This window comes from Cydia splendana, chromosome 5 (genome assembly GCF_910591565.1).
Source record: "Cydia splendana chromosome 5, ilCydSple1.2, whole genome shotgun sequence".
Taxonomy (NCBI): Eukaryota; Metazoa; Arthropoda; class Insecta; order Lepidoptera; family Tortricidae; genus Cydia; species Cydia splendana.
In genome coordinates this window covers 11,192,056-11,219,214 of record NC_085964.1, presented here as the reverse complement: position 1 = coordinate 11,219,214, position 27,159 = coordinate 11,192,056, and the positions used below count along the sequence as shown (strand labels likewise).

The following is a 27,159-nucleotide window of genomic DNA, read 5'->3' as shown; positions in this document are numbered from 1 at the left end:
TTATGAGCCGGGCGCGGCCCCGCCTCCTGTCATAACCGTATACCTGGTGCGCGCGCGCGCTCGCCGCCCGCCGCCCGTCGCCCGCCGCCTCGCTCAGTCGCGCTTCAGATGGCGAGTGGTGCGCTCGGCCGCACCCCGTGTCCGCCGTAGCTCCCGTACACTGCGCGACGCGCGAGTGCCGACCTCCAGCCCTGCTGCGGGGCCATGCGCCGGCTCTAGCCGCCGACACCATGCCGCGCGTGAAGCCAGCCTGCGTCCGTCGCGTCTCCATCGGTACCTAGCTCATCCTCGAACCCACCACGCACATCACTACACAACCATCATACATTTCGGAACAGTGAATATATTTTGACGAGAAAGATTACCGTGAATACGTTTTCGTAAAGCCGACCGCGCGCGACAATGATTCAGTTAGCGACGATAAAATTCGGCATCCACCAGAAAGTGAGCACTAAAATTCGCCCTCAACGTGGTGAGTAGAGTGCAGTGAATTTCCACACTTGACAAACAAATGCGCTTACACGAGGGAAACACGCGGCCGCAGGTAGGTGCGGAACAACACAAGCTTAGTGAAGTGACAAGAAAAGTTTTTAGCGGTGAATGCAGTTTCAAAAAGTTAATGCTTTCATTTATAGCAAATTAGACTTAGGTACGTTTACCATTAATGCTTTCAAAGTTTTGACAAGTTCAATCGAATTAATTTTTGAAGGTAGGTAAATATAAAAAATATATATAAGTACAGGTATAAAATGTGAAGAAAGAACAATAATAAATTCACTCCAACTTTAAAAGTTTGATGATCAAGTTAAAAATAGTAAGTTCAGTATAATTGAAAATAGTAAGTGTCACAACATAAAAATTACTTCATTTTTATTGCTTTATTTTGAAACTCAATTCATACGTACCTAAGTTTTGAATTTTTACAGGGTTTTCACCGGTATAGAATTACCTGTTTTAGCAATATTAATTATACACCTGGGATAATACAATGATGATAACATTTCCTGGTTAGGTATTTATGAGTTTTATTTCATAATGTGCAAAACTTTAAGAACACTATTTTTGATTTTTATGAACTCTATTTATGAAATAGAAAATATTTATTTTTAATATTAGTGAACAAAATTAATTAACGTTATTTTAAATTACTGTTAAGCATTAATGATTAGGTGCTAATATTTAGAAAAAAGAAGTGAACTTCAAATTATTTAGGTGTGCTTGTTCCTATACCTATAAATATTTATAGCAATAGGTAGTTTAAAAAAAATTACAATTAGTACCTGCTTAGGTATGTAAAACTGCCTTGTTTTGTAATATATATGGTAGCTGAGTAGTTGACACTTCGCAAACTTCAGTACCTTGTAGATAGTGATAGGCTCTACATCTACATATGACAGCAGTCAAATTTTTATTATAACACCGTTACGTCGGCTTATCTTGCCAGTTTTACGAGTGCTCTATAAAATACTAAGCGGCGTTTTATCTGCCAACTATTGAAATAACGTATTCACATTCTTATGAAATATATTCACTGTTTGTTTGGTCCACTAATAAATTCGAAAAACTTGTTATTAACGTTCCGGTCCCAGCGCTTAAAATGAAACGTTGATATGCATAATGCTTCCATTTACCCGTACAGCTCAATGATGAATAATTACTTTTGATATAATTTATAGACCTTCTCTAAGTAGATTAATTAGCTCTCAACTTAAATTATAAACTTAAAATATTTTAATGGTGATTGCAGCGATAAAACAAAATAATAAATAAATTTATTGTACGTGGGTTGAAAGTCGTTAGGTACGTGTATTATATAGTCGTTATCATGGCCACAAATCAAAATAGTTTTACTGACGAACATGTTTAATATCGCAATTATTCTTACTACACTCAGACACTACTATCTTCTTACAAGCATCTTCATAGAGAAACATTGTTTAATTTTATAATAGGGTATTATACTGTATTTAAAATAAACTATTTTACACCATGCATGAAATAAAGCACCAGATAATTATTAGGAAAACACAGATAGGAGTTATTTTTAAACACAAGTTTTATTTAATAAATCGGATAGAAATATAAAAAGTACATAGGTGAGTTGACCGTGACGTCACGATGTAATGTTTCATATAAATTCCATATTAGGAAATCGTTTTGACAGTTCTAAAAAAGTAACTCATTTGACTAGTAGGAAAATACCCTATACAAAAGAAAAAAAATAGGATCGATTGCGTTATTCTAAACTATCATATCATCATGTAGCCAATCATCATCCCAAGGGATTTGAACCTGTTATGATTTGAACAATATAACTGGAATAAACAACAATGCAAGTTGTTTTGTAAACTTAGTATACTGGTGGGTTTAGGCGGCGGTTGCAGGACAGTGGCCGTTTTTTTCTGTGCGTAATGCAGCGGCCGCCGGCCTTTCGGACGCGGCGCAAAAGCGCTGTCACCGGGACACAGCGACACCACTAATCCTTCATCTTACAAATAACTATTAAATGCACCGGCATCTTGCCTCAAATGAGATGGTTAATCCTCGCCGCACCAAGGCTCGGATTACTGTGTTTTGTGTCGGTGCTCACTTTATCGCTCGCTTTCAGTGTAAACATCATAAACGTCAAAAAAATTGAACGGCTTCAAACGCGGCGGCTTATGCACCGGACATGCAATTCTTTCTTATGTTTTTTTTTGTAACCGCATATTTCAGAGAACTAACAATAACTTGTTTTTAAGTTTGATACTGTATTATTACCTAAACCCAGAGGAATAAACTTAATAAACTTGGGAATAAACCCAGAAACGACGCAAAACCGCCAACTATGGCGACAATGTATTAGGGGGGCCGACCCCGAATAGGGATAAGGCAAGGAGAGAAGAAGAAGACTATTATTACCTAAAATATTGAGGTAACACTTTGGTATCAATCCACAATTAGGTACCTAACAGCGTTTGTATTAATGAAATTATACTGAACTGAACGCATATTTTATAGATACCTACAGACAATAAAACTATATGGTATAATTATACTGCCAAGAAGTGGTATGTAACAAATATACATACTCACCATACTTTGTTTTTATTTTTGCAAAATTAAAAAAAAAATGGCATTTCTATAAAAAAAATAGGCTAACATGCCTCTTGGGTATTTTATTTGTATAAGTAAATAATGGAAAATAGTGAATTTATATTTAACCAATCGTTATTTTTCCAATCCTAAATACGATATGGATAATAATACAGTGACACATTAGTCCCATTACCCTTTCTGTTTATCCGAAATCATGGTTGACAAGCCGGAAATTTGTAAGCGTATTGTTACCAAATTCCCAATAAATATGTTATATGTACCTACAAGTAGATATAAATAAATAAATAGGATAGGTACTTGTAAAAAAAATTAAACTGTTTATTATAAATAAATTTTACAATATTTTTTATGTACTTAACCTAATCTACACTATAATAGATTATTAGCTAAGTGAGGGGTTTTCTTTTAGTTACATCCTTGACGTTATTATTACTATATTTTAATATAACGTATATAATATAATGTGTATCTATTTTATATTTGCTTTTGACTTATCTACTAAAAAAAACTAAAAAAAAAAAATCACACATTAATTCATTCGTTTTTTCTTTCTTATAAAATTCACACATGTTATACGTTGAGTGAGTATATACCTATGAATACTGCACTAACCTTAAATTTCAACCCAAGGGAAGTTCTAAATACCTATTTATAAAACATCCCTTTACCTAAGATCCCTTAATAGATTAAACAAGATTCGTCTCCTTCTAACAAACTTGAGTATCACAGTGACGAACAAGGACTTTATTCTTTATTCTTGTTTATACTTATACTTGTTTCTTTAAATAAAGAATAAAGGACTTTAAATGCAATGCTTTCGATTTTGTTTTGTTAACACAGAATGTATCGAGGTTGTCCCGCCATCTCCGTTTGGGTTCCTCTGTTCCGAGATCCATCCTGTGAGATCCAGTCCGTGGATACTTTGGCCCAGCGTTCTTGGTGCATTCGGCAGGTGTGTCCTGCCCAGTCCCATTTTAGCTTTGCTGCCTTCATGCCCACATCACAAATGCCAATTTTGGAACGCAGTTCGGTGTTTCTAATAGTAAATAAAGATATTAACTAATTAATACATACCAAAAACCCCAAAACCGGCGCTTTATAGTATTTTAGTAAAAAAATTCAATGAAAAAACCCGCGATAACACATATTTAACATTTCTACAAAGACAAACTTTTCCCTTTATAGGGAATATACTATTAAGAGATATCTGCCAAAAGTCAATATATGTACTTATATTACTTATGTACTTATTGAGAGATAGTGATAGATGTTGATGACTGTACAAAATAGTAAAAGAAAATAAACTATATTTAAATTTGGTAACTAACTATAGATACACAAATAAATAGGTACGATAAATAAACTAAAAATGTCTACATAAATATACCTACAGACTGTACTTGTAAACATCCTACACAAAGGTACATTAATCAATAAATTTTATGTAAGTAGATGATTGTTGTCTCAGTCATTGCCGAAAATTATTTGGGTGATTGTTATTTTAAACCCAATTTTTCGCATACGTTGTCATTGTCATTACGTGGCAACTCAACATTAATTCGTATTATTTTCCAACCAAACGGTTAGCAACTGTATGTTTGGACAACAACTTAAATACACATTTTTTAAAACGGTACTTTATAGGTAGCATAATGACTTAGTATTCATTTTTCGCCGTATCACATAAGGAGTAAGGTCCAAAAGTGTAAACAAATCTTTGACGTCGATTGTACACAATTATTTTGCCCAGTTAACATCATACAATGAATGAAGTCAGTTCTGGCGCAGTTAACGTAACACGCTCCTCCTCGCTTAGCTCGTCGTCGCACCTATCATGACTCTGTCAAATGACTAGACATTATTATATTAATAAATACCTATTTAGCCGATGAAATTATATAGTAAATGAAAGGTATTTCAAATATTGTACGTCATTTTAATTCTACCAAGTAAAACGTCATCATAATGAAAGTTTACCGAATGTTGGTTGCCAAAGTAAATCACCTGCGAAAAGTTAGGTGGCAAGTGAAATTCGGAAAATAAATTTTCGGCAAAAAGGCAGATTACCAATGAAATACCTATGTGATTGCATATCTCTAATACCTACTTATTAAATAATAAGTCGACAGCATTTTTTTCTTATGGACCTTATGGTCAAAAACTTTATCAGGCTTTGTGTTTGTATTATACTCTCAAAGTTTTATTAAGCATCATTTTAGCTAGTAAAGTTATAATTTTAACTCATTACAATAATGTAATTGACATTGGTACCATTTTATATGTTCAAAAAATATCTTTGATGACACAACATTTTTTTTTCAATGACTTTACCTACCTTACCTACCTTACCTTTACCTTTAGATACCTACTTGTTTTGCCATCTTAGCCAATTTAAAATGTCAATTACCTTAAGGGGCTACCCCACGCCAATGACCTTCGATCTGAATCCCTTAGTTTTCTAATGTTTTTTGTAGCTTATTATATTAACAGCAACGGCTTTAAGCAATATAGTATCCCATATTTACTTCAAAGTTCATTGTCTTCGAGGTATTTGGCATCAAAGTTGAACAATTTTAGGCTAAAAAACTGGTTTTCTGGCCATAACTTTAATTAGTTTAAAATTAAAACCCTGGACACGTTTTTCGAGACGTCAAAGACGAGCCCAAATATGTAAATTTCGTACATGTAAGATCCTTCACTGCAAACTAGATACCTACGAAAAAAGTGTTTTTTCGAAAAAAGATTGAAAAACCGATAACCGTTTGTCTTATAATTCTATCTGTAGTTCAAAAAAAGGAGATACGATTCAAAACTTGTCAAAGATCGATGAAAGCCTCTTAATATTTATATCTGAAAAATGTTATTACGAATGAAACGAGAAACTAGGAGTTGATATTTTATTAAAATTGTTAAACGAGAACTTTATTAATCGTGAATTTCACATCTTGTTAGTTTTTTAGTGAATTTGACGAAATTATAGTACCAACTTTTAATAGTTGGTACCTACATTGTGCAACGTGAGGGGTAAGTGGAATATTGTACGAGAGTCTATTATATTCACGACAGCCGTAGGCTGGAGTGAATTAAAGACTCGAGTAACAGTATTCTTATACCCCCGGAGTTACACACAATGTTTTTCATCACACTTGCGAAGAAAAACTAAATTTTTAGCGAAATCATTCTTAAATACGGTGACATTTTAAACATTCGTCCGCCATATTGAATTATTTTGACAGTGTAGGAATCTATGGCACTGACCCATCGACATTCAGCCACAATTGAAAATTGTGTAAAAATATATTAAACGGATAAATTAATCCAAACAAATATTTTTAAGCATAAACAAAAATATTAAATAATAAACGTCGTATTTTAAAAGTAAAACTCCTTTATACCTTGACTTTAAACAAAGTATTTTACTTATAACCTACATGGTTCATATGAATTAGTGACATAATTTAAAAACAAGTGCGAGTCGAACTCGCGTTCCAAGGGTTCCGTACATAACCCAATTTTTAACAATTTGTTTATTTTTTTATACATACCAGCACTTACAGATAAACCTTACATGCTAATAGTGTTGTGAATATACATTTTAATAAGTATTTTATACAATTCTATCCTTTTATACAATGTATTTTTTAAATGTGAAACGTGAGTGAATTGCCTTTAAAAAACCCGTAGGGGCCGGATCAAAAACTAAATAATTAGTCCGACTCACGCTTGACTGCATATTTCTAATAGGTTTTTCTGTCATCTATAGGTAAAGAACTATTTTGTATATATTTTTCAAAATTTTAGACCCAGTAGTTTCGGAGATAAAGGGGGGAATGGTCATTTTTTGGCTATTTTCTTAAATAACTTCTAAACTATGTATTTTAAAATTACAAAAAATATATCTATTTGAGATAAGGACTCCCGAGGAAGTTCTAGCTTTTTTTTTTCACAATCCATAACTCCCGCGGGAATATTATAGGCCTTTGTCCTTCAGTACACCTGCATGAAGTAAGGTATTTTTCGAGCAAGTGTGATGAAAAAAATCGAGCTTTGTATGAAATAAAGCATAGGGGCGTAATAGGTAGATGTGTAGGTATTTGTCGCCAATACTATATAGGAATTAAGATCTCCCAATAAGGCCTAGTTTACCCTCTGGGTTGGAAGGTCAGATGGCAGTCGCTTTCGTAAAAACTAGGGCCTACGCCAATTCTTGGGATTAGTTGCCAAGCGGACCCCAGGCTAATTAGCTAAATGCCGGGACAGCGCGGGGAAGATGATGATATAGGTATTAAGTTCGTTTTAGGATACCTACTCCTTATATCGGTATCATGAATCAAGAGTAGGCCTGCAACCTGCACTTTACGGTATCTGTTTGTTATCCTTACAATTAATTTCATAGACCTAAAACTAGTCTTCATCTTAATCTTATTGATTTTTTTCAACGTAATAATCATTATAATTAATTTAAAAAAATGTATACTTACGTTAATTCTTGCATTGGCTCTTTCAAATTTAATTTTCACATTTAATTCACTAAAGAGACCAAGTTCGGTTTTACTACGGACTGCGGTATCGCTAATCTCAATAATTCGTTTTATTAACCAATCCAAAACAAAAGTACTATTAACAAAACCGGTCAAGTCCGAGTCGGACTCGCCCACCGAGGGTTCCGTACTTTTTAGTATTTGTTGTTATAACGGCATCAGAATACATCATCTGTGAAAATTTCAACTGTCTCTATCACGGTTCATGAGATACAGGCTGGTGACAGACAGATGTGATAGACGTAAAACACACAATAAAAAATAAATGTATGACTGAATTAAGTAAAAAAAAATCAAGTAAAAATATTTGATATAGGTATTTAATGTTACCTAATTGTTATATTATATTTAACACTTTTGGTGTTTTAGAATTAGTACACGAGTAGGTAAGCCGTTAAGATTCTATTTTTATTTTCATTTGGTAAATCAATAAATTTACTTATAAGTATTATTTTACCGTGTAACTAATAAGCATTTAATGTCGAACGAAATTAATAATATTCAGCTTAAGTTAAATAATTAAATAGTTTCAACATCATTTTAAATCTCAGATTCCGGACGGAAGCTATCTGGTTAACGAGTTGCTAGCGACACCTAGTGATGAGTAGCCAAACCACGGCACGGCACATTACGAAATAAAAATATATATTGAGATGTAGAGGATTGAAAGATTTTTATTTAATACTAGACGGGCCCGCGGCTCCGCTCGCGTAAATGAAATAAAGAGTTTGTCTTATGTTTAGTTAAATACCGACATTATTATGTATCCCTGCCAGGGTTTATAACTGTGATAAGGATTTCTTATTTGTCAAGTAGGTAGCCGTTATTTGGATAACTTAATTCGAAAATTTCTTATAACGTACGTAGGTGTTTATTTAAAACTTGTTTTAACATAAAATTATTACTTATTGTTGTAAGCCTAGTTGCAAAAACGTTCATTAGATTACTTATTTTCCGCTTTAAGCCACGAATATGGACGACCACCACCCATAAATCGCCTTTTGATACAAACGTAGGTAGTCCCCATTTCCCTTTCTGGATCTTAACATTACTACGGCTAAGGTGACGTAACGATCCAAAGGACTCACCTGGCCTCCGATACCATATCACGTCATGTTTCTTGCGATCTTGCGATAGCTCTCGCCATCGGGCGTCTCCCATTTTGTTGTCCCAAGTAAGCTCGTCTCCCATTCTATAACTTTGTATTTTTGGCTCATCTCGGCAGCCCTTTCCCTGGACGAATGACAATGTTTGCCGAGCCATGAAAATCAATCTGAATAATAATAACTCATAAAGAAATTTAAAACAATAAAATACAAATTATTAACACGATAACCGTACGATAATATTAATTTGATTGATAAGTCATAAATGGCATAATTCACTCGTATGGGCTATGGACTAAGGTTGAGGTTGGCAGCACTTTTTATTTTACTTCGTGTAAAAAAAACTCAGAAATACCTGTATACCAACATGACAAACATAATTTAGGTTACTTTAACTTACGGATAATTTGGTCTAGTCTGTAGCACCGCCAAACGAAAACAACCGAGAGTTGCCGAAAATGGGCGATCATCGTAAAATCAAGATTGTTATGAAAATTTCTTTTACTTATTGTAAATTAAATACGCATCGAAAGCGATAGTTTTTATGCTCTAGTTTTATTCTCATATGTAGATAATAGATTTAAACAGTTTTTTCTTATCATACGTGCGTTGTATTCGAGATACGTGTAATTTGTAAGGCGCCATCTCTCTTCTTCGCTCGTTTTTTATCCCGTTCTGGTTATTCAATTTTATATATATGATAGTAATTTAACGTCATATTCATTTTAGAAGATATACATAATTACCTACTGAATTATGAAAGCAGCTAAAGTTTGTGTAGGCATGTAGGTATGTAGATCTGATCTACCTACTTATGCAATAAAATTAAACGGATTTTTTGTCAAAAAGTAAACAAAATATTATTGAATTGAATATTAGTAAGTACAATAGTAATCGATAGTTAGGTACTCCGACTTGATTAGAAACAGGTTGTATTGTTATTTATAACAAAACTTCAAAAAAAAAGGAGGAGGTTATCAATTGGACCGTATATTTTTGTGCGTTCTATTCTACGTCCAAAATATTTATTACGTAGGTACTTACGGGTTCAAGTATCTGACGCTCGTCCCTTTAAATATATGTATGATTAAGATTTAAATCTTACGGAAACATTTTTATTAATTTAGGAAATACTTTCACTAACTCTTAACTAAACTTTACCTACTTACAAATTAGGCCAAGGTGAATCAGGTATTTTTATCAATGGTTAATAAATATAATTTTTATATAAAGGACATTACCTACATATTTATTTAAGCAATCCATTGTTAAAGAACATAATTTAATGCTTAAATATAACACAACCCGATAAGTCCCAGATTTAAAATCTGATCAAATATTAACTCCGTAAAAAAAATATTACATGTACATTTAGTTAGATTGTAGTTAGATTTAGTTTTATATTCGTGTTTGTTGTATTACATTAGTCTTATTATAACATTAATAAAATATAGGTACATATTTTATATTGGTAACATTATTAAAATATAAGCTATTCTGATTTGCATTTATGTGTTCAATAAAATCAGGTAAACCTCGGCTCAGCCTAAAAAACCATGATCATATACCTAATTGCTTGTTGTTGAAACTATGTTAGTGCGATATGGTTACGTACACCTCCCGTACAGTCAATTTTAATCTCGTAAATTCCGGCGTTTGTGCTAACACAAATTAAATTTCAGCTCCAGATCCAAAAGTGCAAAAATTGGCGACCGAGTTTTCGAGGATAACCTTAGGATACCATATTTTGTAAATTTTACAAACATCAACCGGTTAGCTGTCAGAGATACAAACTAAAGTATAACTTAGTAAGTATTCGTTACTTATTAGAAGTTGCGTTTGTAGCTATTTTAGGCTGACAAGCCGTTGTTATAATTTCCAATTAATGGCGTCTTATATGATCATTTCAACATTCCTATAAGTAGCCTTATAACGTGCCTACCTACCACCTATAAAATTTTGAACTCTAGCTTTATACAATACACGTAGGTATGTAAATAAAATATACCTACAGGCCTATTCGGATTTCGAGATAATCACAAGATCTTGAGACGATTTAGAGATCAACTAGATCTACTAGATGTGACTTGGATATCTAAGTCATAACTTGTCGAAATCGTTCAAGAGGACCTCCAGAATCGCGGAAACGTCAAATTTGACATATATATCTTACAAATATCTTTAAATTATCCGTATCGTAACTTGTTGAAGCCTAGTAGAAATCTAATTCATTTTCCGAATCGAGCCGTCAGTGTCCCATACTTTAGATACTAGTCTTTGAAAACTACTTTCAACCTGAAATGTTTCATGGTGATGACTGCTTTATTAAATATTTTACGAAACAGTTAAAAGCTTCTTTGTAAGCTTGTGGACAGGAAACCGTACCACTTCGCAGCTAATCGAACTAATAGTTATTTAGGAGTAATACCTACTTATTAGTTTGACTAATTTTTTCACATTTCCACACCCCCAAACAACGCAACAAATTAATATAAACATGCAAAGCCTTGCAAAATCGAATGCAAAAATATATAAAAAAACTTGTTTTAAAATTTGATACGAATAGTCCCAAATATTTATTCCTAAAGTAAAAAATAATTCAAAAGAGTTTTTGCGGATAAAGAAGAGTCGTGGAATGTATGGGGCCCAATACATTCCACGACTCTTTTCTTTCCGAACAGACTCTATACCTATAGTTAAAATTTGACAATGACATAACACGAAAACAGGAAGCTTTATCAACAACTAGCGATCCACCAGGCTTCGCACAGGTTACATAAACCCTAAACCTTCCTCTAGAATCCCTCTATTGACAAGTGAAAACCGCATGAAAATCCGTTCCGTAGTTTTTGAGTTTATCGCGAACATACCTACACACACAAACAGACAGACGCGGCGCGGGATTTTGTTTTATAAGGTGTAGTGATTAGCTTACCTACTGCTAAAATACTAACGTTTCCATTGATTTTGATTCTTACACAAAATATTTAGTCCTTTTTTGCGTCAGAGGAAAAATCAGAACACATTCGCAAGAACCACTAGAAAAGCGTCCTTTAAATTTTTTTTGTCCTTTTTTGTGTCAGAGGAAAAATCAGAACACATTCGCAAGAACCACTCGGAAAGCGTCCCCAACACTGACGCTTGAGTCTTAACCAATGTCAGTCACTGTCACATCGTGCGGGGAGAACTGAGCCAACTTGGGACGCTGCTTGGCTAGCCGTAGCTAATCACGAACTTGTGTGTTTGGCATAAATATTTACTTATTTTGATCCGATTTGCCACAAAAACTTGTGTCTGGCAGGCATCGGAGTAGTTACCGAACAATGTTTATAGGTAAATTATAGGTCCCTAATCTTTTACTTAGGTACTAAGTATATAAAATATAGTAATATATTCATTATAAAGGTCGTACTCATAAAACCCAGACTTTGAAACGAAGTTATCTTAATTAAACTAAATAAAACCTACCAAAACAAATATTAAAATAAGCAGTATATGATTATTTTTTATAAATTTACGAGTACTAGCTACTGACCGGACATTTTATGCAAAAAATTCTACAAGCACCTACTTAATTTTTATAGACAAGTAACTCCTTATTTTACAAGTGTTTAATAAGAGGATTGATAATCCTTACTGAATAGAGGTATAGTAAAAACCTACTCGATATGGTATGGATCGACAGTGACGGACACTCGGACGGGTTGAATGCAGATGAATACCTGGGTAGACACCTAATTATAGACCAACCCGTGACAGCTGAAATATACGCGGTTTTAAACTTTCATGTTTTTAGAAATAAATATTGATAGGTTAAAGCGTCAGTCAGTCAATTAAATTTAAACGCCTTTGAAAATTGTACCACATTGTTGATAAGAAGGGTTCAAAACGTTGGAATGTATTGTATTCATTAGGTATATGTGATCTTATCCTTTAAATATATTATTACATTCAATATAATTATACTTTTACATAGTTAGCTCTAACGTGATGAGTATCAAAAAAAGTAATGATTAACTATTTTAGTTTTCGCGGTACCTAAAGAGTAATGGTAATTTATTGAGCGATTTCATGACGACACTCCCATAACATTAGGAATAAATAACATTAACATAGGTAGGAATTTAGGTGAAATACCACAATTAGAATAAAATAAACAGGAACATCGACACATACACCTATATACACAATACAAAACTTTAAAAACTTTCGATAGGTAATGAAGTCTTCTTTGTTTCAGGTGAAAGTTCCGGTTCGTGTTCGGAAGAAGAAATTAACAATGTCATACCAGAAGAAGCGAGAGATAGAACAGAGGCGCACATGTGCCCGCGCTGCCAGGAGCAGTTCGATAATCTGCACGAGTTCCTGCACCACAAACGAGTGTGCGATGAGAAGGCGCTACAGATGGGCGAGGAACGAATGCACTCCGACCCTGAGGAGATGGTCGTATCAGGGGACGAGGAAATGGATGAACCTAACAAAAGATTAGAACAAGTGCGAAGGCATCGACAGGATGCAGAAAATAATAACAGCCTCGAAGAAGGAGAAGCAGAAGTGCCTGAGGCCGACGTGCCGCCGGTGGGACTACCTTTCCCGCCTGCCGGACACGTGACGCTCGAAGCGCTCCAAAACACAAAAGTCGCTGTAGCGCAATTTGCCGCCACAGCGATGGCGAACAATGCCGACAATGAAGCGGCGCTACATGAACTTGCCGTCCTACAAAGTACACTTTTCACGCTACAACATCAACAAGTTTTTCAACTACAGTTGATACGACAACTGCAAAACCAACTCTCGCTAACACAACACAGAGATGATGACGGAAGCCCGCCGCCAAATGACGAACCGATCGTGCCTGCGCCTGCCGCTCGATCACCGTCGCCGCCTCGTCCGCCACGGGAGCCAACACCTCCTGTACCCATGCCTCCTACTAGCCAAAGTTTACCGTCTACGCACGCGCATCTTATTCCTAAGACAGAGCAAATCTCCATTCCAAAAATCCCAATCTCTACGCCACCTATGATGTCCCACCCACCCTACAGTTCCATATCATCCTCTTTAGCATCTTCGATCATAACGAATAATGATCCACCACCATCCCTCAACGAACCAAATACGCTTGAAATGCTACAAAAGCGCGCCCAAGAAGTACTCGATAACGCATCACAAGGTCTACTGGCGAATAACCTTGCAGACGAATTAGCATTTCGTAAATCTGGAAAGATGTCGCCCTACGACGGAAAAAGTGGAGGGCGAAACGAACCTTTCTTCAAACATCGCTGCCGATACTGCGGAAAAGTCTTTGGAAGCGATTCAGCGCTACAAATCCACATCCGGTCGCATACAGGTGAACGACCTTTTAAATGTAACGTATGTGGATCCCGATTCACGACTAAAGGGAATCTTAAAGTCCATTTCCAAAGACATACTTCGAAGTTTCCACATGTCAAGATGAACCCTAACCCGATACCAGAGCATTTGGACAAATATCACCCTCCGTTATTAGCGCAACTGTCGCCAGGACCCATCCCGGGTATGCCGCCCCATCCACTTCAGTTCCCTCCAGGCGCACCTGCACCTTTCCCACCAGGCTTGCCGTTGTACAGACCACCGCACCACGATCTACTGCCTCCACGTCCACTGGGAGACAAACCTCTACCGCCTCATCCACTATTCGCAATGCGTGAAGAACAAGATGCTCCGGCTGATCTCAGTAAACCACCTGCGCCGAGCCCTTCCCGATCTGCACCCGAAATGTTCAAATCTGAGCCCCAGGATGAAGAGAGCCAACGGGATTCTAGTTTCGAAGAATCAGAACGCGTATCACCCAAGCGAGAACCAGAAGAGAACGATGCTACTCAGGAGGCTGAACATGACCGATATCCCTCAACGTCGCCTTACGATGACTGCAGCATGGACTCAAAATACAGCAATGAAGACCAAATCGGCAGAGAAAGTCCGCATGTGAAGCCCGATCCAGATCAACCGGAAAACTTATCAAGTAAGAATTCATCGATATCTGGGCCAATTTCAATAGCAACGGGACTACGTACATTTCCCACTTTCCCTTTGTTTCCCAACTCCCCGCCTAGCAGTATTTCTTCAGGTAGTTTAACTCCGTTCCACTCCTCCGTCCATGGCATCGTTGACGTGGATCTAGCTCGCGATCCTTTGTATTATAATTCGCTTTTACCACGTCCGGGTAGCAACGACAACTCGTGGGAAAACTTGATAGAGATAACAAAAACGTCAGAAACAACAAAATTACAACAGTTGGTAGATAACATAGATAACAAAGTATCCGATCCTAATGAATGCATAGTATGCCATCGTGTTCTATCTTGCAAAAGCGCTTTACAAATGCATTATCGAACACATACAGGCGAACGGCCGTTCCGGTGCAAATTGTGCGGTCGCGCTTTTACCACTAAAGGCAACTTAAAGACGCATATGGGCGTTCATCGTATTAGACCTCCCACTCAAATGTTACATCAATGTCCGGTTTGTCACAAGAAGTTTTCAGATCCTTCTATTTTGCACCAACATATACGCCTACACACTGGTGAGCGTACAGGCAATCAATACGATCAGATCCGCAATGTTGAAATTAACGGATACGCACCAATGAGCAATGGATTAGACACCATGGACTTTCCTTCGTACCGTGTCCCACAGCCTCTATTCCCTACTCCGTCCACTCCCGGCGACCGACGGGCGGACTCCCGCGGGACCGACGATGAGAGCGGCCGGGACGAGCGCGAGCCCGCTAATAGGGAGTTCGACGACGACTCAGATACGAAGGATCGTCGAACTTCGCCGCTCTCCGTCTGCGCCTCGGCGTCCGAATGCGAAGTAAAAACCATCACCACAACGGCTTCCCTCCCATCGGCGACAGGTTCGGAGAGCGGGCGGAGCGCGCGGGCTTCGCCGCCGTCGCCGACGCTGTCCTGCCTGTCCACACCGCCGCCGCGGCTGCGGCTGCACTCGCCGCTGCCTTCGCCGCCGAACCCCCTCGCGGCGCTTGGTGCTCTCGGAGGATCGCCCTTCAGCCCGCTCGGACTCGCTTTTCCTCCCGCAGGTATGCGCTAAGCGGGAACCTATGTTTTCGTCCGCCCCGGTCGTCCGCACGTCCATTCCCCTCGATTCATTCATCCTCCGCCTGCCAACTAACGAAAGATCGCTTGCCGGGCGCTCGAATACACGCTGATTGTAATTATACAGTTATCTAACTCTAGAAGATGTTGAATCACTACAACTACAGTGTAATCGTGCGTTCCGATTTAAATACAGTGTGACATTGTGTAAATATTCGTATTGTAAAGAGGAATTGTCTGTGTACAGTGCGCGGCAACACAACGTGTAACATCTGCTACAAGACTTTCGCCTGCAACTCAGCCCTGGAGATACATTATCGAAGCCACACCAAAGAGCGCCCTTTTAAATGCACTGTTTGCGATCGCGGCTTTTCAACAAAGGTTAGTGAATTATCATCCTTATTGCTTTATGTATTTATTCTGATTTCTGTCCCATAATACTCCTCCATATTACCATCATTTCTGTTAACACGATGTTGACCCGAGTATTCCAGGCAGTATATATAGGTACCTACTTCTCGCGTATAAAATATTACAATTGTTTATTTAATAATCAGATAAGAGGACACACGACACCGATCGAGTATTCTTGGCCAGCGGCCAGTCCATATCTTATTGTAACACAAATAGCGACATATGCAAGTTTACGTTTCCACTAATTTTCTGCAAACCTACATCTGCATAAACCTCATTGACAATAAAATCGCAACACTCGCAAAATAAATAGTTCTACGGCGTGTAAATAAATAGGCAGTGGCTATTTTGAGCGTAAAGTTAAGCTTGTAACAATCGTGATTGTTGTAACGTAAATAGATGTAAATAGTTCGAGTCCAATAGATAGTCGTGTCAAGTGATCGGAGCATCGAACTCCAAGTTAGCTGTCGAGGAGACAAGTTGCCCGAACGCCGAGTAAGTTCTTGCGCCGGTTTCATTTCAGGGAAGTTTCAGTGCATTAATTTTGCAAGCTGTAATTACAAGTCGCTAGTCGTCGCCTCTAGTTCGCATTAGTTTCGGCCGTTGTCTCCGCGCATCCGAGCCGACGCGACTTGCCGACTTGCGAGTAATTGACGACCAACTTGCCAAACTTGTAGGCTCGTTTGATCCGATTTAATCAAAACTGTACTGATCCCTTCCTGTCAGACGCCGATTCAAATTAGTCCATACAAAAATTTACGTTGGTACTTTAAATAAGAAAAGCGTACCAACAATACTAAAACTCGTTAACTAACACTATTTTTTACAAAGTCTAAGGGCGATTGTGCACTACAATGAATTTTACTGTCCGGCAGTCCGAGTTTTCATGGTCCCCCCCCCCCCTCTAGCCCGCCCCCGCCGGCCAAGTCATGAATAATACTATATAATTCCAGACGCAGTGCACAAGCATAAACACGTTTTTCATAGCTGTCATCTCGGACCGGAAAAAAACTCCGGAATGGGGAAAAGTAAAATGTCGGACGGTAAAATTACGTCTAGTGCACAAGCTACTATATACATTTAATGGCGTGTCATATCGGACCGTAAAAACTCGGACTGCCGGACGGGAAAATTCATTGTAGTGCACAATCGCCCTAAACCTGTAAACGCAATTTAAATAAGAAGCTGAATTTAAGTAGAAGGCCGAAGGTATATTTAAAACTAATAAATAACTTTTCCCACATAGGACGCGGGAAATATTTAATACACTGTCCGATAATACCATCTTATGCTAAACGAATTAATTAAATTGTTATATTAATAATAAATAAAGGCTGTAAGGATCACGTTTATGGCGATTCTGGTTTATACCCGGTTCGGCCAATATTTCAAGAGGCAGGGACACTGCGCGCTGCGCCCGCGCCCCGCCGCCCGAGTCGCTTCGCGAGGCGCGACACAAAAATGATAACTCATAAAAACAACGTCACGGAAAACGATCGGAATATTAATTCACGTCGTAAAATATTTATTGCTTATAAATCCTTGAGCCTTTACCTACGCTTCTCGTCATAAAAAGATTATTTATGCTCGACAAAGTAACATTTTTCATATATTACCAAAAGTTTTTGGTCTTATCAATAAAATATAATTTTATTTTTATTTATGACGGCGCCGCAAGTTATAAGTTTAAAGACCTCGCTAATGCAATCGTTGGTATGACGTTTTATAAATTGTGTTGCCCTATTTTTATAGGTTGTGTGGCATTTATTTGTTAATAATGTATGTCCGAAACTGTCTACGAAAGGTGTAATTTCGAAATAAACGTGGGAATAATTAACGCGTCGGCAGTGATCTGCAGTTTCAGATAATTTCCGACAAGCTGTAATAAACATACATTACGCTCACTACAAGAGAATAAATTCTTTGTCCCTGCTTGTAATTTTAATCGTGATCGTGAACATTCTTGAATTGCTAAAGAGAAAGTCCCGAGTTGCCTTTAGTTCAGCACGTCGGCATCCATATCTATCTACACCTATTCAGATGATATACGACTAGAACTGAAACTAATATAATAACCTGAGAAATAACTACTTATCAATACCCAAGCATTTTTATGATTAGGTATGTTATTATACAGAGCATTTTACCCGCTAAGCTATTTCTGCTGCTGACTGTACGAAATAAATGTGACATCAAACCTAAAATGTTGGTAGGTATCATTAATTAAATATAAGTTGTTTTAAAACCAAATGAAAATCAATTTGGTAAGGCCTAAAAAGCATATATTTCGGTGTTGCGCTTATTATAAATAATTAAATATTTTCTCGTAAGGTTTACAAATACATATAACTACTTTTTAGAACTATATAAAACATTACCTAATAATAATAACAGTTAAATAATAAAAAATGCCCTAAATCCTGGTCGATCGATAGGGTGCCCAGAAGCTGGCCGCATTGCGAAATATTGGCCAGCCCTTTTGTCACCGGCCCCAGGGTTTCAACCCCAAACGCCGCAAATATGTAGCAGTAGGTACTTACTACGTTTTATGGTAAAATTATAGTAATAGGTACTACCTACTTACGAATGCGATAACGCGACCATAAACAGTGTAGATTGGTTGTTTTGACGGAAGACCTTATGTTTATTTATGTGCAGCCGCTGTAAAAGGGCCCTTACGTATAAAAAAAAACAACGGGTTGCACTTCGGGAGTGCCGGCAGAAGTGAAAACTCAATGACATTGTAACAGTTTTTCGATCAGGTCACGTGTCCGTCTTACGTCTTACGAATCTTACGGTCACGTCACCTGTCGCGAGTTTAACATTTTTTCCCCATCACAAAAAGTGCACAGCGCCGCTAAAGAAGTTTTCACTTCAAAAAGCAAGTACTTTACCCGCGATAAAGGGACCTATCAAATTATGAAATCCGAAATATAAGTAGTTACTTATTCTAACTCTTATTTAGTTAGATATGTTGGTACCTACTCTGCCAACACTAACCATAATGTTCTTGCATTATCAGATTATCACCATTGGAACATGCGCAATGAAAAGCTGGTAATGCTAGCAAACGCAGCGAATGGATACATTGGATTGGAATACGGGGACTATCCGTGCCGTTTACATGCACATTTGAAATTACAATAAGTCGACACCCACCGGCACCTAACGAAAGTTCACGAGTCAAACATTTTATCGAATATTGAAATCTTGTTACCTACACGGTAGCATTGCGCGTGTGTTCGTAGCGGTGCGCTATAATACCCATTTTCATATACATGCATTAGTTTAATGTTTAGTCAATTAAAGATTAAAATACCCCATATGAAATGAAAAATAATATCATCACCGACACCAAGATTATTAACGAATTATAAAGACGATTTGTATGATAAAATGTAAATTCCGAAAAGAAATAAATATTAAAGTATAATAAATATGTGCATAAAATAATTAAGTATACTCGTATTGAACTCAATGTCAGGTTATCAACAAATTCATCATCATAGGAATCACCTACTTAATAGGTATATGATATTTAAAATTGATAGAGCCATAAATAGAACTAGGTAGGTATCTTACAAATATTTTTCTATTTGAATAAATACAAACATAGGTACCAACAATTACATTATCTTAAGAGTGAATTGCTAAAAAATTGTACGTAATTAAACACAGTTAAGAAGCTGTGATTAGTCTTAACTTAATTCGTTTGTGTTACGAAAATTAACTATGTATATAAATTGTATTGTATTTATTGTACTTAATTCGTACACATATAAGTCTATAGCATACGCTAACACATTTTCATGTATCTAACTTAAATAGAAATGGCTTAACTGTCGTAACACAATGGAATCAATTGACTTTAGACTAATTACAGGTCCCTAACTATGTACAATTTTTTTGCAATTCACTCTTATTTCATTATGCATTTTTAGCCGACTTTGCTTTGAGTTTGTTGGCCTCTTGTAGCGCCATCTAGCGTGGAGTAGCAAATTTAAAGCATTATTCTTGGTCTTTCGTTTAACAATAACTTTTCGATAAGACTAAATTAGTTACTGATGTTTTGGAATTAAAATGTTGTCTTAGCTTGATTTTAGGCGATTAACTTTTCAAGTTTTAAAAACTTTTTTATCGTTTTAATAGGTGCAACACGAAATAAGTAGTCCCAAATATGTCCGCGTCTAATCTATATGTTTATACTCTAAAGCCCTATTTAGACGGTTCAAGAACTTGCATGCGATTTTTGTTACATTGCGGTCTTTGATCGATCGACTGAATTTATTGTACTCTGTAGTGAGCAAATGTACCTATCGAATATCGCATGTAAGTTCTGTAACCATCTGCTCCTTTGGGCATGTAGTGTACCAACTTAAATTGTTTGTCCCCATTTAACGGTGTGCGAGTGTGTGTGTAATGTTGCGTGTCTTTGTGGTTCCAGAGCAGTGGCGGCGGTTGTCGGTGTGGTAGGCGCCCGCGCGCCCCTCGCCCGCCGCACGCCACTGCTTTGGATCTCTGGAACGCCTTCGTTTATCCGGTATGGGTGATTGACGCCTGAGCGTGTCACGCAGATCTCGTGTCATAGCTAAACTTTTTTAAACTATTCAAATACCTTTGTACTTCCATAGAACAGTTTGAGATATGCTACGACACGGCGTTCTGTTTTTAATTAACTCAAAAGCTTGCTTGGTGGTACTAGAATGGCTGTGATCTTTAAGCAGTGCTTCATGTGTCCTTTATACTAACTGTTCATTAATTAAAATTGAATAAATAATTCAACTGCTCTGAAAATCAAGACCTCTTTACAATGTTTACGTAGATATAAATTTCAAAGGCACTTTTATCTGCACAAGCTTCTCGGTCTGACTGCTTATTCCTGTTTTCTAACTGTATATGTATTTGTGCAGGGCAACATGAAGCAGCATATGCTAACGCACAAGATCCGAGATATGCCACCGTCGTTCGAGAAGGGGATGTCGGGGCCGCCGGGTCCGCCGAGCGAGGAGCGCGACGCGAGCCCGGAGCGCCGGTCTTCGCCCGACAAGCTCGAGCTGAAACGGTCTCCCCCGGCGCATCCGCCAATGTCGCACGCCCCGCCTATCGACATGCCACCGATGCCCAAGCGACCTAGCGGTTAGTCGATGCTGTTTTTATGCTTTGCCTTCACTGACTTAATATTAGAAAATATTCTATATCAATGTTTGCCTTAGTAAAATCTTCGTAAGATCGAGACATATCACGAGAAACCATGATCCAACGATTTTTTTATAGAACATATAGACCTGGTTTCATTAAACATCCCGCTCAAAACGTTTTTAGTATTTTTGACTAGATTTAGAAGTTCCCCGTTCATGTATCTAACATGTGTATTTTAGGTACCTAGGTACCTCATATTTTGATTAATACCTGCTACCTATATTAGGTAGTTAAAGAACAAGATTTTGAAAGCAGAACAGTAGCGCTAAGATAGAATTTTTGTAGAGGAAACCTACCAGCTGTCGTATCGAAGGAAAACTAGGTTAAGTGATATTTCTAATAGCCATTAAATACTCAGCGGCGCTTATACCTACCCAGTCAGCTTTTCTTAAGATAAGAAGTTAAAAGTGACTAATTAAGAAATGTATAATATATTAGCTGAGGAAATTGAATGAAAATTGGATATTAATATGCGGAGTGAAAGTGAGATACCATAAAGTGTTGGCCAGATGTATTATTACGTCATTTGGCGTTAGGAGTTAAGAAAAATCCCAACTCCATAAAACTATCAAACATAAATCATAATCTCTGATGACAGTTAACAAACTAGTAAACGCGATCTCTGTGGCGACTGTGTCAAAACATTTTTTAAATATCCAGCTAGAAAAGGGAAAAGTCGGCCACGCTCAAAGGAAGTCTAACCCTTTCTTTATAAAGTTATCTAAGTTTAAAAGTATAACTTAAAAAAAACACAGTTGTCGCATGAATGCACTAGTCCCGATTGACTTTATGTAAATAGCAAAATGCGATAATAATTTGACTAAACTAACCTTGCCTCCTCAGTGGCAAGCGGGCCGACGCACCCTCCGCCGCCGCCGATGTCCTCCAAGCACCTGTGCGGCGTGTGCCGCAAGAACTTCTCGTCGTCGTCGGCGCTGCAGATTCACATGCGAACGCACACCGGCGACAAGCCCTTCCGGTGCGCCGTCTGCCAGAAGGCCTTTACCACCAAAGGGAATCTCAAGGTCAGTCCACGTAAAACTTCATTATTCTCACTGATCACACCACTATTCGAGTAGGTAGTATGGCCCCCTGTGTGGTTTTTTAGCATCCGAGGTCTTGTCATTGTTCTAGAAAACGACGGTTAGACGGTTACCTGACCTGATGGTAGCAGGCAACACTTCTTTCCGTGACAATTTTGTATGATTGTAGTCCAAACGGTTCCAGTTCCTTTTCATGGTTAATATACTTAAAAATTATTCTCAATAGTTGCTCTCACTAACCTTGAAATCATTTGATCTCGGTAAGCATTGATCCCCTCAAATATATAACTCTATGCCCTTACCCATATAAATAATACAGTAGAAAAGTATTTAAAGGTTCACCCGCCACAGGTTTAGTCTTACTTTCGTTTCAAAATACGGGCAACTTTTTCTTCATATTTTGGTTGTTGCTCTCCTTAAAATAAATAACGTTGTTCTACTTTGTTATAACTCGTTTCGGAAGCTTTCGTTCATTTTATTTTCTTTAGCCGACATTTTTATAAATGACATTAAAATTTGATTTGGCTTTATATCATAGAGTAACATACCTATAAATACTGAGACTTCATATACAAGGTATACTCGTATACTCTTTGGATCTCTACTAAAACTAAAGCCGACCCCACACGATCAATTATATCTAATATTTTTACTGTTATCTACTCAATAAAACTGATTCATATTGTTGTAAATGCGGTAAAAATAAAAAAAACTAATCACTCAATTGGATAATTATCAGCACTTCTTTTGGAGATTTAAACCCAGTGTCTGTCGATTATTATCAACCGACATAAAAATTCGAAAAAGAGGAGTAGAGGAGGTTTTCAATTGGGTTAGCACTAGCACATGATTGGCGCGACAGTATCTCGCGGCGAGATAGACTACCCGTCACTCTTCAATTAACATTTGTATCTAAAATTTTCATCTAAAAACCAAGCATTTGCATTTTAACGGTGCTATTTGTTGAAATGAAACTACTCTTATAGACCTCACGTCCTGTGGCTAATACTTAGTTATGAGATGCATTATGGTCGTAAATATTTAATGGCATTTTAAACAGTTTTCTGAGGTCGGTCTTTTCCTTTCATTAAATATATTTTCTTACTAATGTGCAACTTGTGCCCCAGGTGCACATGGGCACGCACATGTGGAGTGGCGGTGCGTCGCGGCGCGGGCGCCGCATGTCGCTGGAGCTGCCGCCGCGGCCGCTGCACGAGCCGCACGACCTGCTGCGGCGGCCCGACCTCTTCTACCCGTACCTGCCCGCGCCCTTTCTTAACGGCATGCAGCAAAAGGTAAATATTTATTGCAGACTTAACCACCTACCCTACCTACATTAAAATACGTTAAGTCATTCATTGTTGTGATACGGGAGCAATGCGCGACAAAATCAACTAGAGTCGCTCCCGGTCGGATTTGATAGCCCACGCAGTGCATGTGTCATTTATACGTCATAATTTCATAGAAGTTTGACGTATAAAATAACACTTGCACTGCGAGGGCTATCAAATCTGCTGCAGACTATTCTTGGTCTGACTCTATTATCAAGGCAAATCAAAGAAAACTGGCTCAATTTTTTATTTCGTCGCTAGTGACAGTTCCTTACAAGCGTTTTTACTAGAGATGCCACGAATATTCGGCAACTATTCGGTATTCGGCCGAATGTAGCCTACTATTCGGCCGAATACCGAATATCTGTCACACCTACCTAAAAAGAAAAATATTTAAAATGTATTCATGGAATGTAGTTAAATACGAAGGCACGTTTTAGAGCATTTGTTGAATACAAAATATTTTATTTTCATCATGGGTCTGATTTGATTGACTCTAACTACATTCATTAATTCTGTTCAACATAAAAATATATCTTAGCAAACGTTGTGCTTTGGGGCTGTCCATAAATTACGTCATCGTTTTTTGACGATATTTGACCCCCCCCCCCCCCCTAAAATCATCCAAATATCGTGCTTCGAATGACCCCGTTTCTTCCTACGTCATGCTACCATCATCCGATGTCCAGACCCCCCCCCCCTAATTTGAAATGACGTAATTTATGAATAGCCCCTTTGTTGGCGAACAGTTTTCATAATAATTGTGACTCAAAATGTTCGCATGTCATGCCGAATATTCGGTCGCCGAATATTAGGTATTCGGCCGAGAGAGGGACCGAATATTCGGTATTCGGTATTCGGCCAAATTCACTATTCGGGGCATCTCTAGTTTTTACACTGTTCATCTCTTGATTTTTCAAGATTTCATTAAATCATGAATGTCATGATCATAGACTTAAAATATAATTTTCTTCAACAGCTAAACGAAATATCAGTGATCCAACAAAGCGCGGGTCAGAACGGTGTCGGAAAATTCCCTGGCCTTCTCGGCTTCGGTGCGTTCGGTGCGCGGCCAGGCGCAGCATCGCCGCTGGAGCGGCCGCCGTCGCTGGACGGCGACGAGCGCCAGGCCGCCATGCGCGAGCTCGCTGAGCGCGGGCGGGAGCTCGCCGAGCGCAGCCGCATGCGCGAGGAGGAGCAGTACCGCTCGCCGCCCGCGCACGGCTCGCTCCCTCCTCCCCCCGCGCAGCCCTCGCCGCCCGCGCCGCACCACCCGCACCCGCACCCGCTCGCCTCGCTCCCTCCGCCCGCCCGCACTGAAGGACTCACGGTCTAATCGGACCTAAAGAGTTGGAACTGCATTTATATCAGGTCGGAAGCAGGTCTCATAGGAGCCCACCCGAACACATTCCAAATATTGATACGCGATGTGAGCTTCTTATGTAATTAGTGCGATGGTCATATTAGTAACGCCGTCGCCGTCGACGGGTGAACCTAGTAGATACGTCATGTTTATAATGTACAAAGTTATATTAGCCGGAGTTTAAGGGACTAACTACGACAAAATGGGCGACTGTAAATCTGCAAAGCGTAGTGCTATTCAACGATGTTATTCCAAGTGTTATACGCCTAGTACCTATTTAACAGTAAGTAAGTTATATGCATGAGTACGGGCCGGGGGCAATGGGGGCGCGCAGCCCCGCGTGTATGTCATTACTCTGTGATAGAGCACATTTGTTACTGTATCTAGTTTCGACAAATTACTTCGCTAACGCCAAGTAACTTGAATACAGTCAAATGTGCTAACATCAAAGTAAATATAAATAAATAAATTATCCCAAAAATTAAATAAAGTTTTAAGTCTTATATCTATAAATGTAAATAAAATGTATGATATAATTATAAATTAATATAGCAAAAATTTTAATATTACAGACAATTATAGTACATTTTATTGTACAACACTCGAGTGGAGTGCAATATGCATGATTTTTATCTAATGCCACATTCCAACCGACATATTATTTCAAACGTAATCTCGGGCACGAAATATTAGTAATCATTAAGTGCCTAATACTACATCGAATATCACTCACCTGCACACGGCTCGCCGAGCCTACATTGTTGTACAATAAAATATCTGTCCTAATGCCGTATGTGACTACAACATATTGTATTTATAAGGCACACATTTTAAACTACCTACCAATTGTTGACCTAAGTTTAAATTATTGTAACAGAGGTTAATGACGTATTCATATCATGTAAATTAAAAAAAAGTATTTGCATTTGAGGTCTACATAGTTGTAAGTATTTAGAGTCATAGCTATTATATTGCTTTAGAATACTTTGACATATCTTTGTAAAATACGAGCGGCTGTTGACGTCTTGTTGAAATTAATAGGTTACTACCGCTAGGGTATTGCCAGTACTCAGACTGACCTTGCGAGATGTTCCCGGGACTACTGTAACATTTCTTTCCAATGTGCATTTTCTCAATGGCAAAGGTTTTTACTATCAATATTAATAATTTGTAATACTGACATGTCAATCATATCAATTCTTCAAATTTGCTTCAATACTCAATACACATCAATATTTATTAAATACGATATTGACATGTAAGTATTGTGTGACAATATTGATAGTGTAATCCGCTCTTATGCTTGATAGTCACCGATAGTCAAGTCTCCGTGTTGGGTTGTAAACGAACTATGTATGTTTTATGATTACTAGTTATCTGTGTATAAATGTCCTACTAAATTATTTATATGGAGTATAAATCATGCATGCACTCTTAGTATTGAAGGATGGCTTGTGGGGCGGTAGGCCTCACTAACAGTTTAGTTGTAAAGAGTAAATTCTCATAGCACCTACGATTCATTACTTTCAAGTTGCAAATAGATCCTAGAGAGTAGTATTAGTCATGAATATGATGTGTCATGGTCATGTCAGTATAAATAATCATTGTAAATTATTAAATGTTTATGTAAATGTCCAAAAAGTATTCAAATTATTTAAAAAACAATTATATTAATAATTATTTTCTTTTTTGTTCTCCTTTATCCTTTAAACCTCCTTTTATTTTACATATAGACCAAACAAAATAGTTCATCATTCGGTCTATTCTCGCACGTGCCGTAAGAACTTCTTCAAACTGGATCGAACACCTTATGGTTTGTATGTTAGTGAAAAAGTGGATTTAAAATCACAAATATCAAGACTTACCAATTATACTGTTTTTTGAATAATTTTACGGTTTAGACTCACTTGTTTTTAGTACTCACTTGTTGTTGTTTGTTGTTATACACGGCCGTCGTGAATGCTGCTCG

The 27,159-nt window shown here is 37.7% G+C and overlaps 1 protein-coding gene across 3 annotated transcripts; it reads left to right on the top strand.

Moving 5' to 3' along the window:
* On the top strand, nt 1–26,872 carry LOC134790654 (homeotic protein spalt-major). 3 transcript variants are annotated; one of them, XM_063761525.1, is made up of 9 exons: nt 1–472; nt 12,987–14,747; nt 15,642–15,824; nt 16,088–16,221; nt 20,699–20,794; nt 21,165–21,390; nt 22,297–22,478; nt 23,624–23,791; nt 24,807–26,872. In XM_063761525.1, exons 1-9 carry the CDS (start codon nt 403–405, stop codon nt 25,161–25,163), a joined length of 3,177 nt encoding a protein of 1,058 aa, XP_063617595.1. In that variant the 5' UTR covers nt 1–402; the 3' UTR covers nt 25,164–26,872. The 3 variants fall into 3 exon arrangements, with proteins under 3 accessions (XP_063617595.1, XP_063617596.1, XP_063617597.1); XM_063761526.1 differs by having other exon boundaries at nt 3–273; XM_063761527.1 differs by lacking the exon at nt 15,642–15,824 and having other exon boundaries at nt 6–472.
* Nucleotides 26,873–27,159: the final 287 nt, after the last annotated feature.

Coding starts and splice junctions, on each gene's coding strand:
- LOC134790654 (XM_063761525.1), top strand. CDS start 403: ATGATTCAGTTAGCGACGATAAAATTCGGCATCCACCAGAAAGTGAGC. Junction 14,748..15,641: donor TCAACCGGAAAACTTATCAA/GTAAGAATTCAT, acceptor CATCGGCGACAG/GTTCGGAGAGCGGGCGGAGC. Junction 20,795..21,164: donor GGAACGCCTTCGTTTATCCG/GTATGGGTGATT, acceptor GTATTTGTGCAG/GGCAACATGAAGCAGCATAT.